The sequence below is a fragment of the Tenebrio molitor genome, chromosome 1 (assembly GCF_963966145.1).
Source record: "Tenebrio molitor chromosome 1, icTenMoli1.1, whole genome shotgun sequence".
Taxonomy (NCBI): Eukaryota; Metazoa; Arthropoda; class Insecta; order Coleoptera; family Tenebrionidae; genus Tenebrio; species Tenebrio molitor.
In genome coordinates this window covers 20,823,488-20,842,312 of record NC_091046.1, presented here as the reverse complement: position 1 = coordinate 20,842,312, position 18,825 = coordinate 20,823,488, and the positions used below count along the sequence as shown (strand labels likewise).

Below are 18,825 nucleotides of genomic sequence, written 5' to 3'. Positions count from 1 at the left end.
TTCCATTCTGCCCCAGCTCTCCATTTCAGTCTGCGGCCAGGAGTTTCTTGCTTTACTGGATTCGGGTAGCGAAGTCACGTGTATCAGCGAGGATGATTTCAAGGTCTTGCCCGCGGAGTCGAGAATCCCCACGTTGCCCGTGTCGTCAACCCACCTTCGAGGAGTTACAGGTCAGAGCCCTCGAATCAAAATGCAGGCTTTCTTGCAGTTTGCGATTGGAAAGGCTATCAACTCGTCGGCGATTTTCTTGGTCGTGAAAAACCTCGTCAGACCGGTTATCCTGGGTATGGACTGGCTGTTGAGCGTCAACGCTTCTTTGGATCTTCACCAAAGTCTGCTGTCTCTCGACAGCAACGGTGCCCAATTTTCGATACCATTTCACGTTGACGCTGTCGTGTGTGACCCGGAGGCCTCGGCACATGTGACGTGTTCTGCGCTGTCTGTGCGAGGACTTCCAATCCAATTGGCTAAATCCGTCACACCTCTGTCTGTTTTGAAGGAGAACGTCGAAGCCATCTCATCATTGACCGATTCCCAAAGGCAAGATTTGTTCCGGGTTTTGTCCAACCACCAGGTCGTTTTCAACGAACTCCCCGGTCGCACCGACAAGTATGTGCATGTCATCAAAATGCACGACACCACCCCGTTCCTGACAAAGGGCTACCCCATTGCGTTCAGTCTGCGCCCCGAGGTCGAGGCTGTCATCGAACAGATGCTAGCGCTGGGAGTGATCAAACGTGAGGCTTCCCCGTTTGCGTCACCCTTGACGGTGGTGCGAAAGAAGGATTGTTCCGTAAGAATCTGTTTGGATGCCCGTGGGGTGAATCAGCGGATGGTGGCCGATTGTGAGACCCCTAGACCGCCAGAAGATCTTCTTCAATCGTTCCAAAGCGTCCGTTTCATGTCAACGATTGACCTTCGCTCGTCTTATTGGCAAATTCCCCTGAGCCCGGAGAGCACCCAGTACACTGCTTTCTTGTTCAACGGTCAATCGTACACCTACCAGGTGCTGCCTTTCGGGTTGAAAACGGCTGTTGGCTCTTTCAGTCGCGCGATGAACGTCATCTTGGGTCCAGAGGTGCGGGAATTCACCGTAAATTACATCGATGATTTGTTGATCGTGTCGGATTCTTTCGAGCAGCATCTCCAGCACCTGGATAAGGTTTTGTCTCGTCTCCAAGACGCCAAAATGACCATTAATCTGGAAAAATCTTCTTTCTTACAAGAGGAAGTCCGATTTTTGGGACATATTTTGTCGTCGAACGGGGTTGGCACGGATCCAGACAAGGTAAGGGCCATCCAGGAATTCCCTGTGCTAAAAACGCCGAAACATCTCCGAGCATTTTTGGGTTTGTGTGAATACTATAGACGGTTCAGTGACCGCTATAGCGATGCCGTCGTTCCTCTCACCAGGTTGCTGCGGAAGGACACCAGATGGCAGTGGACCGCTGTTGAGCAGGGGGCGTTTGACCAGACCAGGGAACTCTTCTTAGACACCGTCTTGTTGAAATTCCCGGATTTTAGCAAAACTTTCTATTTACAGACAGACGGTTCCGGGGTCGCTTTAGGTGTCGAACTTTATCAGCTTCTGGATGACGGAGAACACGGTGTGATTGGGTTTGCAAGTCGTATTCTGAGGGGACCAGAACTTTTGTACACCGTGACAGAGAAGGAACTTTTGGCGATCATTTTTGGGCTCCAAAAGTACCGTACCATTCTGTTGGGTCACAGGCTAGTCATCCGAACGGATCATTATGCCCTCAAGTTCCTCAAGCAGTGTCGTCTTCTAAACGATCGTCTCACGCGGTGGTCGTTGCTGCTAAACGAATTCGATTATGACGTTGAGCATATTCCAGGGAAACAAAATGTCGTGGCGGACACGCTTTCCCGGTACCCGCCGGGGTCTAGTGGCCTGGCCGGGCGTTCCCAAAATTGCCCCGTTGTTGCTCCGGTTCTGACATCTGGGGGCGAGGCCATTTCGGCCGTCTTCGAAGCTTCCGGTTTGCGAGAACTGGGTGATCATTTCACCAATTTGAGACAGCTCCAACTGGACGATATTTTTCTCGGACCCATGTTCCGGGCGAAGTTGGGCGAAGGGGTCGCCGTAGAGGGAAACCGATTCGATGACAAGTTGAGGGTCCATCAAGGCATTCTCATTTTTGTACGGCCGGATGACAGCACTCCCAGACTTGCCCTTCCCCAGGTGCTGACCGAGGAAGTCATCCAAGCTTTTCATGAACAGTATGGCCATTTTGGAGTTTCGAAAGTCTATTCCATGGTAAGGCGTTATTTCTTTTTCCAAAACATGCGGCGCCGAATCGAACGCTTGGTGAAATCTTGTGATCTTTGTCAAAAGACCAAGTATCCGAACCGCGGCCTGTGTGGCGAGATGAATGCCATCATTGCAGGAAATCCTGGTGACTTGGTGACTGTGGATTATTACGGACCCCTTCCTCCAAGCCGATCCCGGGTTTCGTATATTCTGGTCGTCATTGATGCTTTCTCCAAGTTTGTCAAGCTGTACCCGCTCCGTCGGGCACAGGCAAGGATCTCGGTGAGAAGGGTCGTGGAAGATTTTCATCGTGTTGTTCCCATCAAGGTTATTTTGAGTGATCATGGGACTCAATTTCAGTCTCAACTCTGGCAGGACACCTTACGCCAGTGGGGCATCACACCCACGATGTCGTCTATTCGCCATCCTCAGTCGAACCCCACGGAACGGGTGATGAAAGAGTTAGGTCGTCTTTTCCGGGCTTATTGCCATAATGCACATGCTAATTGGGCCTCGGTTTTGTCTAGCATTGAGCTACTCTTCAACACCACAACCCATTCCAGCACGGGGTTTTCACCCTACGAGGTCATCTTTGGAAGGAATCCGACCAATCCCTTGTCCAGATTAATCGAGCCTTTACTTCCAGCTGTATACGATTTAATTTTAACAACCTCAGTTTATCCTTGCTTATGGAAGGTTGGTAAGATATGTCCTATATTCAAGTCGGGTAAGAAGAATATTATCTCAAATTATAGACCTGTCACCATTCTACCGCATATTTCCAAGGTATTTGAGTCTATTATTTACTCTTATATATATACTAATGTACAAAATGTTATCTCTGAACATCAGCATGGATTTTTTAGGGGTAGGTCTACGTCCACCAATTTATCTTGCATCTCGCATTTCATTTCAGCTGCGTTGGATAAAAATACTCAGGTTGATGTCATCTACACCGACTTTTCAAAAGCATTTAATCGCATCGATCATAACATCTTATTAAATAAACTCAGACACTTCGGGTTCAGTGACTCTCTTTTAAATCTATTTGAGTCTTATTTATCGGATCGTTTTTGTTACGTAAATGTTTTAGGTTTCTATTCTGCTCGGCTAGTTGTAAATTCAGGTGTTCCCCAAGGGTCTAATTTAGGTCCTGAGATAGCCGAGTTTGAATTTAAACCAACCGCCAGCAAAAGCCAGGAAATTACCGGAGTGGGCACCACCAGCGACCACTGGGGGCGTGGGTGGAAGCCGACAGGGGATGAACGGCATGTTTGTTTTTGGGACACTTCTCCCTTGTCTGTAGATGAGTGCAGAGGTACCCTGTGTGATTTTCTGTTTTTTTTTGTGTGCTCTAACTGTGAGATTTTCGGTGTTTTCCGAACTACATTAGACGTTGTTGTTGTCTAGTCCTTCTGGTTTGAACTAGGTATGTTTGCGGTACTAAAATTATGTCTGTTTCGCACGGAATGTATTTTTAACGATTATAATTGTTCGCACGTGGTTTGTTGATGTGGCCACCATATTGTATAAAATCCGCAATTATCTCGACCATCCATGTATCACGCTTTTTAACGATTGTAAGCTTGCGAAGGAGAGTAAGGCAGCCTAGTTCTAGTTTTGCTAAATTTATAAAATCGTACGGATCACGTTTTTTTTGTAAAATCAGGTGTAACAATTCACTAACGTTCCTAAAAAGAAAAGAAAAGGACGCCAAGTTTTTAGAATGGGTCTGTGGTTTTCATTTTTTGTTATAAGCGCGCTCCCTCATTTTTGATCCCTTTTTTTTACTATTCCGAGTGACGCTTTTGGTGTAACAAGTATCTATTTATTGCTTAACATTTTTAATCAAAATTTGAAAGTCCTTTTTTTTCTGAATTTGAATCGTGTTGTTTATGAAATCAGTTTTGCTCTTCGGGCTTGTTCGTATTTTCAGGAGAGGTTTTAGCGGAGCCTCATTTGGGGGTCTAGGGGAATGGCCAGAGCTCACCATTTTTCCTAGAGTTCTAAATGAGTAGTCTTCTCACATTTGGGGAGACTTGGGTGCCCTCTCCCGAGACGCTTTATTATTCATTAATCCCGGCGTTAACGAAAATAAAAACTTTGAATAAATAGCTGGTCCTAATTATGGTGTTGTTTTATTTGCACTCTTCTGTGTGGTCCACAAACCCTGTTGGAACGAATCTGGTAATGTTTAAATTGTATTTAAAAAAAAAACACAACGTAGGGAAATTAACGAGGTACGATCACGCGCTCTCGGCCATTTTTTTTTTAATTTCGCGGGTTTTATTTTCATTGCGTATGTTGGTAGAACTAAAATGAGATGGCCGCTTGGTGGGATTTTTGAATTACCCACTGGGTTCATCACAGTCCCTTGCTTTTCCTTTTGTTTATTAACGATATCGTTGAAATATTTAGTTTAAATGTTTAAATGTGCTTTTGTTTGCTGATGATGTTAAGCTGTATTCTACTATTAGAGATATTTCTGACTGTATGCGTTTGCAATCAAATGTTGATGTGCTTTATGGTTGGTGTCGCAGTAATGGTCTCCCCTTGAATCGTGACAAATGCTACATTCTCTCGTTCTCTCGTAAGACCAAGCCGCTTATGTTCGATTATAGAATTGGGAATGCTTTATTGACTAGGTGTTTCACTTTCAAGGATTTAGGCGTTACATTTGATGCTCAATTCACCTTCAATGAACATGTTGATATTATTGTGGCATCATCAGTCAAAACTTTAGGTTTCATCTTTCGATCGTGCAAACGATTCAGGTCTGAGAGTTGCTTAAGGGCACTTTATTTTACCTTGGTCAGATCTAAATTGGAGTACTGTTCAATTGTATGGTCGCCGATCTATCGAAGAGGTGTTGATGCTTTGGAGTCGGTTCAGAGGAAGTTTGCCAAGTATCTTCTGTTCAAGTTAATTGCGGAATTTCCTCCAAGAGGTACTCCTAATTCTGTTCTTTATATGGGCAAATCTGCGTTCTCTCTGAGACGTAATGAGAGCTTTCTGATATTTCTATATAAGATCATACACGGCATTATTAATTCTCCCTTCTTGTTATCCCAAATTTATTTCAATGTGCCTCGGGCAAATCTTAGATCTGGTCGTTTTTTTTATGTTCCGCGAGCAGTTACTAATATACTGCATCGTTCCCCTCTTTATACTGCCTGCACATTATTCAATAGCAACTGTAGTGAGTGCGATATTTTTGTGATTAGTCTTGGACAATTTAAGAGATTGATAACCTGCATTTTAGAGGTTTAATTGAGCGTTTCCCGTAACGGGTACACAGTCGCTTTTTGAGCTGTTGTATTGTATAACGCTGTTTACTGTTGGTTTTTGTTTGGGTGTACAACCTGTTAACCAACATACCAAATAATAATAAAAAATAATAAAAATTACTAAACTCTGTCCACTCATAGATTGCTTGACATAAATGTTACTAAAAATGTTAGCTCTACGCTACAACAAATAGTTCCGGCGCGAAATTTAAAAAAATGGAAAGAGCAGGTTTACATGTGATGTTTTATTATTATTCTGCATGTTTGCACTTAGGAAAGACGAAAGAAAACTTCAGTATAGTAGTAGTAATTTTCGAATTTCCGAAAAAAGCTGGCTACTGAAATTAAAATATCCAGTTTTTTTTTGGAACTGGCTAAACACAAACAAAAGATTGTGAGGGGATGTTTTCTTCCCCTAAGGTCGGGAGGGGTTTGTTCCGCGGATCACCGAAATTTAACATGGGCTTTATTGTGGAAAAATACACTAATAATTCGGAATACTGTGCTCGGACTGTGACTTTACACGTCTCTGTTTTCGTGCCGACTGCCTCGTCTCGGCCTCAAGGGCGATGACCAAAAGGTGGTGTGCTTGGCGAGGTGTTACAGACTCCCCCTCTGGAGTCGACGGGTTGTACTGAGGCGGCTCCAGGAAACTTTTTGGGTCGTCCTCTGGGTCGGACGAGTCGTGTGGGCTGAGGGACTTCTCCACTTGGATCGGGTCTAAACAGAGTAAGATCAGAAACGTGGTATTTTCCGAGTGGGACCTCTGGATTGGTGAGGGAAGCAATTTCGCAGGAAACGGGCGAGGTTCTTTTCGTTACTAGGTAGGGGCCGTCTCCCTTGGGATAAAACTTCGACGTCTTGCCGGCAGCAGCGTTGCTCAGAAAATGTGTCTTAACCAGGACCATGTCCCCTTCCTTGTATTCATGATGAGGTCTCCTTTTCCTGTCGGCTTGTTCTTTGGTTCTGTCTTGGGAATTCTGGAGGGTCTCTCGAGCATCTTCCAAAACCTGGGCGACTTTTAACAAATACGGCGTGACTTCTGGGACGAAATTTTCGTTCTGGACCACGGCACGTAAATCTCTTCGAACTTCTCCCTCAGCGCGCAGCTCTCGGGCAAAGGTCAGATAAGCGGGGGTGAAACCGGTAGAAATCGATCTTGCAGAGTTCATTGCGAATCGAATCGACGGAAGTTTATCGACCCACAGATCATGGTGATCCTCTACCAACATGGCTAACTGAGTCTTCAAATCTTTATTCTTGCGTTCAACTGGGTTCGCTTCGGGATGGTAGACTGGAATGACGCTTTGGCTGACTCCGAAGCACTCAGCGACGTACTGCATTACACCACTGACGAATTGAGTTCCGTTGTCGGAAATCATCTTGCGGGGGAAACCATATCGCAGGAACACTTCGTCAATCAACTTTCGAGCGCATGCGACAGAGGTGGCTTCTTTCAGCGGAAATGGCTCAATCCACTTGCTTGCTACGTCTTCTACCATCAGTATCCATCTATACCCTTCAGGTGACTGAGGTAACGGGCCAAATAAATCAACGGCAAGGGTCTCGAATCTTTGATAGGGCGGCGGAGTCCTCAACAAACCTTCGGGCTTTAGGTTGCTGCTCTTGTAACGCTGACACTTCAGGCAACCTTTGACATACTTGGATATGTCATGCCTCATACCAGGCCAATAATACTTCGCGGCGATCTTCTGGACCGTCTTCTCTACTCCGTAGTGACCGGCATCGGGACTGTCATGGTTTTCCTTGAAAATTGTCATTCTTTCACGCTCTGGAATGACCAATTGGGCATTCGTTTGGTCGTCGTCAGGGTCATAGCGGTATAAGATTCCGTTGTTCATTATGAATCCACGATCCATCCAATTTGAACAATTCACTTCATCTCTTCCTTCGAGGCTGTCGATGATCTTCCTAACCTCGGCATCATCATACTGCATCTTCCTCATGTCTCGGGCTGCAAGACGTGGATACTCAATCTCGACGGGACACAGCTCGCAGGATTGATCGGTTTCATCGGGAATGGTAGGACGGGAAAGGATATCCGCTAGAACGTTTGATCTGCCAGGAATGTAGTTTACTTTGATGTCGTAAGGCTGCAACGAAAGAGCCCACCGGGCCAATCTTCCCGTTGGTGACTGGAGAGACATCAACCACCTGAGAGGCTGATGATCGGAGGAGACGATGACTTCGTTGCCTTCTATGTAACCACGGAACTTCAATTGGTTTCTCCTCAGGGCCCTCCCCCTGGAGCAAAACAGCTCCCAACGCGTAGTTGCTAGCATCCGTCCGAATCTTGAAGGGCAGCGTTTCGTCAGCTTGTCGCAAAACTGGGGCGGTTGTAAGGAACTTCTTCAAATCGTCAAAGGCGGCTTGTTGTCGGGTCGACCAATTCCATGTGGCATTTTTTTTCAAGAGATCCGTCAGTGGTCGAGCAACGTCAGAAAAATCTGGTACAAACCTGCGAAACCAAGAACACATCTGAATGAATGATTTCAGTTTTTTGACATCTTCACGATGGCCTCCACTTTGAGCGGGTTCACTCGGATTCCGTCTTTGGTTATCACGTGGCCAAGATAGTTTATACTCTCGCGAACAAAACAGCATCTACTTCGATTAGCGCGTAAACCGAAATGTTTTAGCCTTTCGAACACTTGTTTAAGATCACTGATGTGCTTCTGAAAAGATGGCGACACGATGATTAGATCATCTAAGTAGGCCAAAATGGCAATGTCATTCAGTCCGTTCCGGAAGCGATCGATGAGTCTTTGGAACGTCGCACCAGAGTTCTTCAGTCCAAATGGCATTCGTTTGAATCGGAATGTTCCAAACGGTGAGGTGAAGCACGTTTTATCGCGATCGGATTCGCGCACTGAAATCTGCCAATAACCTGACTTCAAGTCGATCGTGGTCATGTACAGCGTTTGTTTGGCCAGATGCAGTAACTCTTCGATTCGCGGTAGTGGGTACTTGTCAGCTTTGGTCACTGAGTTTAGTTTCCTGTAATCGATACACACTCTCCAGCTGTTGTCGTTTTTGGGAACTAACACTACAGGTGATGCCCATGGTGATTCGCACGGTTCGATTACGTCATCTTTCAACATTTTCTCTATTTCATTTTTCAGAATCTCTTTCCTTTGCTTTGTCATTTGATATGCAGGCATGGCAATGGGTGCACTTCGTCCAGTATCAATTTTGTGTTCAGCGAAAGGCGTTGGAACTTGACTTGGTCCGAAAATTTCGTCGTATTCGCTTAACAGTCGGTTGAGAGTTCCCTTCTCTTCTTGACTCAGTGTGGTGCCTTCGTTATTTCGGAGAGGTTCGACAGAGAAAACTTTGAGATTTCTTTCTATCTTTTCCTTGAACGAGTTCTCGAATTTCAGATCGTAAGCCTTTTCAAGATCGTCGGAAAATTGCCATTTTTTGTTCGGTACATCGATGATGATTTTTGCATCTTCGACGAAGTCGACGCCTAATAATGTGTCGTTGTCCTTGGCATCGGGAAACACGATGAAGGTGATCGGTATGTGACGACTTTCGACCTTGACCGTTATCGTGGTGTAGAGTACTTCTTTTGACTTTGCAACACCATCAGCTAATGTGACCTTCATTGTCGTTGACAAAAATTCTTGTTTGATCGATTTCATTTTCTGGTACAGACGGTATCCTGCGACACTTTGTTTCGCACATGTATCTACGTAGGCATACCCGTCAAAGTTGCATATGTTGACTAAGAGCAATGGTCTTTCTCTGGGTCGCACTGGACGCATATTCAACTCTGGTTCAACAGAAAAGATATCGAGTGATTGTGCTGGGATTTCGCTCTGCAGTTTGCATAATTGCTTTTTATGACACCTGGTGCACCACATCCGTAACATGAAATTGTAGGCTTGTCGTCAGACGCTTCGGCCTTCACTTTCTGGTCATCGGAGACTTTCTGGGAATTTTGCACGTCAGAGTCTCGTTTCCATTTTCGGCATTCTTTCTTTTCATGTCCAAACTTTTTGCAATATAAGCATCGTGGTCTCTCGGGACGTTTTTGTTTATCATCCGTTTGCGGTGTGTGGCTTGTCTTCACTTCAAGTCTTTCTCGTTCTTCTTCTTCGAAGGTTTCTTCGGCTTCTCTTGCTTTTTGGAGCAATTCATCGAATGTGCGGATCGAGTTGCGCGCGAGTCGCTTTCGAATTTTGAGCGACAATAATCCAAAGATCATGTCAATTTGCATTTCATCGGAAATTCGGTACGGCAGTTGTGCGAAAAGGGACCGAGTCTCGCAAATGAATATGTCTGTTTTCTTGGCATTCTGTTCCGTCGCGAAAATTTCACGGAAAATCTGGTGTGCTGGTTTCTTTCTTCCGAAAGCATTACGTAAACGGTTAACGGCGTCATCGAAAGTTTCTATACTATGTTTGATTCCGTTCCACCACGTGGCGGCCAAATCGGTTAGTAGTATCGCGAAACCTTTTAATGCGTTCGCGTCGGAAACGTTTGCGCAATCTTTAAACACTAGAATGCAGTTGATAAAAGCTTCTACGTCGGCGGAGGGGCTTCCGTCAAAGCGATGGCTGCAATTTGTGAACGAGCCTACCTGATGTGTGGAGCTACCTTGGAACGTTTCGTTGTGGTTCTCGGAATTCTGGTGAGTCGCAGCTGCAGTTGCTGATGTCGTGACTGCTTCGAGTAATTCTCGGAACTGGGCGTTGGTCAAGGTAATGTTGCTTACTGCAGGGGCCGTTTCTTCTGCACTCCTTGCGGAATCCAATCCGTGTCCTCCGTTCGGCATGGTGAATTTGGAATTTTCACTTGAAACTGGGCACAACGTTGGGCGTCAATTTGTGAGGGGATGTTTTCTTCCCCTAAGGTCGGGAGGGGTTTGTTCCGCGGATCAGCGGCGAAAATTCACTTTAAACACTGACCGAAATTTAACATGGGCTTTATTGTGGAAAAATACACTAATAATTCGGAATACTGTGCTCGGACTGTGACTTTACACGTCTTTGTTTTCGTGCCGACTGCCTCGTCTCGGCCTCAAGCGCGATGACCAAGGTGGTGTGCTTGGCGAGGTGTTACAAGATTATTTAATATTTAATGCATGAACAAAAATTATCTCTGTATCATTTTCGATGTTTATAATGTCACTTAAAATGTTCATTATGCTAATGTGCCTTCAAATAAATTTATATTTAGAGCAACCTATGGAAATTCAATTGTTTGCAACATTTTTACAGCGTAGAAAATGACACAAGAATCGTCTGGTCTGACATTTAACGAAATTAAATTAGGTTAGAATAGTTATTTACACTACGAGAGAGGAAGGTAAAGCTTTTGTTCACGCGAATTGAATGTTCGGCCACGACGCGCAGCGGAGTGGTCGATGCAATTCAAGTGAACAAAAGCGGCCTTACTCTCGAGTGCTGTATTTGATTTTGTTCGATACCAGACAAACTCCTTAGAAAATGAGTCTGTAACTTTATATTCAAAATTTTAAATAAAATTAAAATAAAACAAATAAATCACATTTTCGGAGAGATCTGTTGCTATGGAAAAAAATAAAATACAAAATAAACAAAGTTTTGCAAAGTCACTAAAGTGATTGTGCACACCACGTTGTGGAAATGGGTGACGAAGAATTCTGTGTTCCTGATGACCTCCTGGAAGAGACAAGTGCCGCGAAGTACCAAATGGTGCCTACGAAATCAAAATTACGATACCAGAAAGAATTGGAAATATTTACACAATGGCAGACCGAGATCAAGGGAAAAGACGAAAGCAGCATCAGCGCGGTTATTCAATGTTGAAGAGTACACTGTTTGTATTTCAAAACGTTTATATCTCCAGGCATCCAGGTAAGAGGTTTTTTTAATAAGCTATTAGTTGTTTTAATATAATAAATTGTACAGGTTCAACAGTCTCACCTCCTTTTTGAAAACAAAATGTAGAAACTATCAGCCGAAAAAAGCTACAACTTCTTCAAGAAACGATGTTTGCAAGTTTTTACTGGAAGCGGCGGACCAAGAGTGGATCCTTCAGAAAGTTGTACTGATGATGGGCATATTCGGTGGCCGTCGTGATTAATTATGTAAAGTGATGAATTGTTATACAGTGAGTTTTTTTTAAGACTGGCCATAGGGTTTTACAAGCTACATTTTTCAACCCCCTGTTAACTTTTGTCCTCATGAAAATATTCAACCCAGTTTTGTAGTAAAGTTGTGGGATATGATAATGTATTGAAACAATTTCAATTTAATAACCAGAATCAAGGAATAAGTTATAGCAAAAAGACATTTTTTGAATTCCGTTTGCTCTAATTTTAAATTTTCAGTAGGCTAAAGTTTCACCTGACATTTGTAATTTTGATATGTACGGGGTGATCAAATAGGACTGTTTAAGTTGGTAACACTGAATTGTATTTTAAATCGTATAACAGGAGTAACTTTCGGTTGTTGATGGCTTGTCGTTGTTAATGCTATACCTACATCAGATATTTGTCAAATAAACCAACAAAACATATCCGGTTGTAGTGTTATAAATAACCGAATTAAAAAATTTTCTTAATTGTACTGCCAACTTAAACAGTCCTTCTTGATCACCCGGTAATTGCTTATGTGATTACTTAACTGCCTCTGGAGGCCATTTTGAACATTTCATTTAATTTTTATTAAAGTAAAGAAACTTGTTATAACATAAATAATGAATCTATCGTTATAAAATGTAAAATATTAATGTTCACACTATTTTTTGCAAATAACATTTTATTTGTAAATTGTCTATTACAACCATTTAGGTATTACAAATACAGGAGGTTGAAAAATTAGCATGTAAAACCCTCTGGCCAGTCTTAAGAAAACGCACTGTATACGTTATTCACGTTGAATTGAACATTTCAAGGTCAAATAATTTAGCAAACAGTGACATGCAGGTAAATACCGTTCACGATGGATTGAGCATTGCTAAATTCGCATTATGTTGGTTAGCTGCATGTCACTATTTACAAAACACTATTACAGAGCCAAAAAAATATTTTTAATTTTTGTAGTGCATTCATCTCAGATTATTGAAATTCACATTAATAAATAATCCAAACATTATTCCAATCACAAATTATTTGCTAACTAATGGCTTTTCGCCAATATACGGAAGATGATGTTTCAGCTTTCGAAATTTTTGTGAGACATTGCTGCAAATTTTAGTTAATCTTCTGGAGAAAAATACCCCAAATTCGAATGGAAAGTCGAATAAGATCGCAAAATTTCAAAAGCACCAAAGTCAAGTAACTGTTAACATAAAGAGAACAAGTAAATGGGATGTTACACGGTTAGTTCATATTCTCCATTCGGTTTCAGTATTTATATTGAATGAAAACTGAAACTGAACATGGAACTAAACAGACAGTCTGAAAGTACCCACCTTAAGCAAATTGACAAATAGTTAGTCGTATCAATTCATTTATTACTTTAAACCATAAAAAAAACATAACATTAACATTGCTGTGAACACTAATAAGAATTGTAAATTAAGTATTGCACATAACCTCACACAATAAGAGATAACAATTTTATACATAATTTAGAGTAAGTGTTGAAAATGTGCACCCTGTTCTTGTAAACACAACCTAGTCCTTCGTCTAATTGCATTAGTTACATTTTCTAAAACAATAGGATTATTATTAATTTCATTAATTTTCTGTGTTATCCTATTTCGTAGTTCTGCCAAATCATTTATGGGTGTTGTGTAAATTGAATTTTTGATGTGTGGCCACAAGAAGAAATCACAAGGAGTGAGATCACATGATCTAGGCGACCAGTTGTTTGGTGTATTACGACTTATAATTCTGTTGTCGTAAATTTCGGTCAAAAAATCTATTGTAGCCCTTGTGGTATGAGCTGTAGCACCATCCTGCTGAAAGTAGCCATAAACTAACTCATCATCATGTAGCTGAGTTAAAAATGGAGTCAAAATTTCATTTCTGTATCTTGCAACATTGATATTTCCTAAAAAATATTGATAATTATTTAATTACTAAAATATTATTACAATTGTTGTTCACTTGTGTCGAAGGACCAAAATTGATAGTCGTGTATTGGGTAACTAACAATTTATTGAATAATATAAAACAAGAAAGTGTTTGTATTCAGACGTGTCTTGTCTGGAGTCTTGAGTCGATCTCGAGTCGTTCTGTTGTTCAGGGTTGATGTCCCCACCCCTTCGACAGAGGGGGTGTTGCAAAAGTGGTTGGACGAAGTTCCAACATCCTCCGCCCCTGAAAATGAGTTAGTGGACAATAGGTAAGGGGCACACCTTGTGCACCGCCCGTTTAATGATGCCCCTGGCAGTCTTGATGGTGACGACCCGAACTGCACCGTCGCCTCCTGGGTGTAGGTCGTGGATGCGTCCCAGCCTCCACAGTAGGGGCGGCACATTTTCTTCCTTTATGACGACCATTTTGCCAGGTCTGATGTCCGACGACTTGGACCTCCACTTGGCTCTTGATTGGAGCTGGTGCAAGTATTCGTGGCACCATCGGCTCCACCACTGTTGTCGTAATCGCTCCACGAGTTCCCATCTTGACAAGCGGTTGGATTGGGTTTCTTCTAAGTTAGGCTCCAGTGGCGCCGTCAGGGGGGCCCCGATCAGGAAATGACCGGGTGTGAGTGCCTCCAGGTCATGTGGGTCGTTACTCATAGGGGTAATTGGTCGGGAATTCAAACAGGATTCGATGAGCGTTAACAGTGTGTACAGCTCCTCGTATCGTAATAAAGCGTTTTCTACGATGCGTTTAAAATGATGTTTACAGGATTTGACCCCAGCCTCCCAGATTCCTCCCATATGAGGCGAATGTGGGGGGATAAAGTGCCAATTGATACTCCTGTCAGCCAAGAAACATTTAATCGAATCAACTTTATCCTGTTGTAGTAGAAAGTACGTTTCCTTTAGTTCCCTGTCAATTCCTACAAAATTGGTACCATTATCTGAGTACAAGTTGGCGACTATTCCTCTCCGGGCCATCATACGTTTTAGACAATTTTTGAATGATTTGGCGGTGTGATCGCCGACCAATTCGAGATGGATTGCTTTCGTTGCCAAACAAACGAATAGTGCCACGTAAGCTTTCACGGTTTTGAAAACATCTTTGCTACAGTTCCATGTAAGACCCAATGTTGTTGTTTCCGCATTCGCATCTAACCTGACAGTTGTCGCGTTACCTCCGCGGTTTGGTTTTGGTAGTACTGCAACACAGTTCGAGGCCCATTTACAAAGTTCAAACCCCCCTTGAGCTAAAATGTTGATTAAATCGTCGCGTAAGATAGTTTGTTATTGCGTCACAAGCGCGAGGTTTGCTGTTTGCGAATTGGTGGGCTAGTTCGTGCAAACATCGCATCGCGAGAAAAGGCGCACAGTTTAGACCGTAGGTAACCGTTTTCAATCTATAAGTTTTGATGGAAGTATTCGGGTTATCTCGATAAACAATACGCAGGTAGTCTCGGTCCTGTGCACTAAAATTTGCCTGAACATCTTGGTAATATCTGCCGACAAAAGGATTTTATGAACCCTGCATTTTAGTAGTAGCGAAAATATATCGTTTTGCAAATTTGGGCCTGTGAAAAGATTGTCGTTTAGTGAAAGTTCGTCTCCACCTGCTTTAAAACTTGCATTGAATACAACCCTAGTTTTGGTGGTGAGACTCGATTGTTTTATGATGGGGTGGTGAGGCAGGTAGTAGGCGGCCAATGTAAAGAGTTCGTCACTGCCGACTATTTCCATGTGCTTAAGTTGTAAATATTCTTTTATGAAGTTGTCATATTCTAAGTGCAATTGTTCGTTGGCGGCGAATCTTGTTTCTAGCCGCTTAAATTGTTTTATTGCCATGGGCCTTGTTGGACCGACGCTTGGCGGATTATTTTTGAAAGGTAATTTGACGACGAACCGACCTTCCGGGGTTCTTTCGTGCGTTTCGCGGAAAAGTGTTTCGCAGATGTCTTGAGATTCGAGTTGTTTATTGTCTGGGAATTCCTCGATCTGCCAAAATTGAGCTACCTGTCGTTCTAAATCCGAAGTGGCGTGACAAGCAATAAAATTTTGACAAGACAAGTTTATGATAAATGGACCGCCTATTAGCCACCCTAGACAACTATTCTGAACAAATGTTTGATTGTTGTTTAATTTGATTTTCCCGTCTTTCAACAAATCGTAAAAAAGGGCTGATCCGAGTAGCAAATCAATTGGTGACGTGATGTACCACCCGGGGTCCGCTAATTTTATGTTTTCCGGGATGATTATGTTTGAAAGATCCAATGTTTGTGGCGGCAGGTTACTCGTAATTTCTGGCATTACTAAGCAATGTATGGTTTTGGTGAAACTGTTGTCATATATAATATACCAAGGGACAGATATATTGCCGGAAATTTTTTCGAGCAGTCCTGACAGACGAGTGTTTGCCGCAAGAAAATTACACGAGGGCTTCAGCCCGAGGGTAATTTTGAGCGACAAACACGAGTGTTGGACTGCAAGAAAAAATTTCTGGCGATATATATCTGTCCCGAGGTATATTCGGAAGAGAATCGCCCGAAAAAATTTTTCCCTAGGGCAATTATATCGGAAATTTTCCCTAGGGAAAATTTCCGCTTAATTAAATTGTGATTGGTTGCTATTCAAACAATTCGGAGTTGTGATTTGTCAATATAAATCATGTGACATTTGACGGCGATTCTCGACCGAATTAAAACGAATCTCTGCTGATTGAGTTGTCTGATTGGTCACCGAACCTATACCACGGATTTTTGTTGAATGTGGAACTAAGCTGATGCCTAATTTTTTACAAAGGTCTTCCCTAATAAAATTTTGTTGTGAACCATTGTCCAAAAGTGCTCTGGCTTTGTGAAGTTGCCCGCTATTATCTCTAACTTTGATAACGGCAGTGGTAAGTAAAACTGTGGTTCCCGTTGACTCACAATGATTATTTACATTAGATCCAGAGGCTGTTTCGCGTTTGGGAAAATGAAGTGTCGTATGGTGCCGTTTGCCACACGTTTTGCATGCTCTCGATTGGCAGGCCTTTGCGTCATGACCACCTTTGAGACAATTAACGCACAGTTTGAAGTTTCTTACGTCGTCGTATCTCGCGTTTGGGTTGAGTTGTAGGAACTCCGGACACTGATGTAAAAAGTGGGATTCGTTACATTTGATACACAAACTACTCGCGGTGTTAAATCGCTTTGGCGCTTCCGTAGGTTTGGTTTTTGTTGTGTGGACATATTGTGGTGTCGAGGATGTCGCGAACTCGATTGACTCTAGCGTTTGGCATTTTTGAATCAAAAACGACTTCATGTCCTGCAGACTTGGCAATTCATTTGATGTTAATTTGGTCTCCCATTCCCCCTTTGTTTGCGTATCGAATTTAGACGCGATTAAGTATATGATCATTGCGTTCCACTTTTCTACTTCTAAATTCTGCGATTTGAGCGATTCCAAATGTGCGTTCAATTTGTCTGTTAAATTGCGTAACGAACTCGGAGAAGGTTTTGTTATTTGGGGTAGATTGAAAAGCCCGTGAATGTGATGCTGCACAATTAAACGTTTATTTTGATAGCGCTCTTTGAGAAGACGCCACGCGGTATCGTAACTGTCGGCGGAGACCGCGAGGGTGTCTATTGTCCGTCTAGCTTCTGCCCCCAGGCACGACCTGAGGTAGTGCAATTTTTGGATTTTTTCAAGATTGTTGTTTTCGTGAATTAGCGAACGAAAGCTTTCATAGAATGGGGTCCAGTCAGTATAGCTACCGTTAAAATTCGGCAAATTAATCGTCGGCAACTTAATGTCAGTGGCATTACTGCTAGATTGCATGGTTCCGCGCTCGAGGATTTCTTCGGCGCGTGCTATCGCGTCATAGTATTCCGATTCAAACGCGTCCCATAAAGCTTCGTCCTCTTCATTATTCTTTAGATCAATCTCGAATTGTACTTTGTTGAATTTATCGAGCACGGGTCGGAAATCGGCCAATCTTGTACTCAGATTTCTGATGTTATTTGTATTATTGAAATTTTTTACAAATTTAATGAAGCGACTGGCTGAAGATTGAATCAAATGGCGCTCTTTGATCAAATCGTCGATCACCTGTTTGTGTTCTGATTCTGGCATTTTTGGTTTTTGAAAACAAGTCAAACAGCGCTGATACACACCGTAACGGGGATTACATGTAGGATGGCGGAAAATTTGAGTAACTACCCACTAACCTGTTGTGGTTGATGCCTGGCTCTGGGGATGACTTCTGTTGTCGGCTGGGAGCTTTTCACCGTCGTCGCTGCTGGGCTCTGGTGATGGCTTTGATTGAGGGCTGGGAGCTTTTCACCGTCGTCGCGCTGCTGGGCTCTGGTGATGTCTTCAATTGTGTGAATTTTGACCGTCGTCGCGCTGTTGGCTCGGGTGCTGGATTATTGTGGAAATTTTGACCGTCGTCGCGCTGTTGGCTCTGGTGCTGGATTTTTCCTTTTGCTGGTGTCGATCCGGCTCGAATGGACCAATGTTCTCTTGTGTCGAAGGACCAAAATTGATAGTCGTATGTTGGATAACACTAACAATTTATTGAATAATGTACAGTACAAAGAAATAAGTATAGAGACGAGTCTTGTCTCGAGAGTCTTGAGTCGATCTCTCGTTGTTCTGGTCGAGGGTTGATGTCCCCACCCCTTCGACAGAGGGGGTGTTGCAAAAGTGGTTGGACGAAGTTCCAACAATTGTTACCTTCAAAAAAGATTGGACCAATAATTCTGCGTTGGCTAATAGCAGCTCAAACGCCTACTTTCTGGGGGTACTGGGGTGTTTCAATGAAAAAAATGTGGATTTTCTGAACTCCACATTCTTGTATTTTGAGAGTTGACATATCCACTAAGATGGAAGTAGGCTTCATCAGTGTAAAAGGTTTTATCAAGGTGAACATCTAAAGTATTCAGAAACCATTGACAATATTCTAATCTTTGAGGGAGATCAGCTGGATGTAATTCTTGAACAGATGTGAGACGGTAGGGAAATAGGTGAAGATCTTTTTTCACAATTGAATGACAGGTACCAAAAGACACACCAAGTTGTTGTGATAAATGCTCAATTGAAATGCGTGGGGCTTCTTCCATTGCTTGTCTCGCCTCTTCAATCATTTCTGGAGTTCTTTTCTTTGGCCTGTCGGTTCCAGGTTTTCGTCCCACAGATCCATTTTCTTGGAAATTCTTTAAGAAATGTTTAAAGTTTGTCTAAACT

General features: G+C 42.8%; 1 protein-coding gene across 1 annotated transcript; it reads right to left on the bottom strand.

Annotated features, from left to right (window-relative positions):
• Positions 1–9,349: 9,349 nt before the first annotated feature.
• Positions 9,350–10,360, bottom strand: LOC138122135 (activity-regulated cytoskeleton associated protein 1-like). Its single transcript, XM_069036284.1, has one exon. It carries the CDS (start codon positions 10,358–10,360, stop codon positions 9,350–9,352), a length of 1,011 nt encoding a protein of 336 aa, XP_068892385.1.
• Positions 10,361–18,825: the final 8,465 nt, after the last annotated feature.

Coding starts and splice junctions, on each gene's coding strand:
- LOC138122135 (XM_069036284.1), bottom strand. CDS start 10,360: ATGCCGAACGGAGGACACGGATTGGATTCCGCAAGGAGTGCAGAAGAA.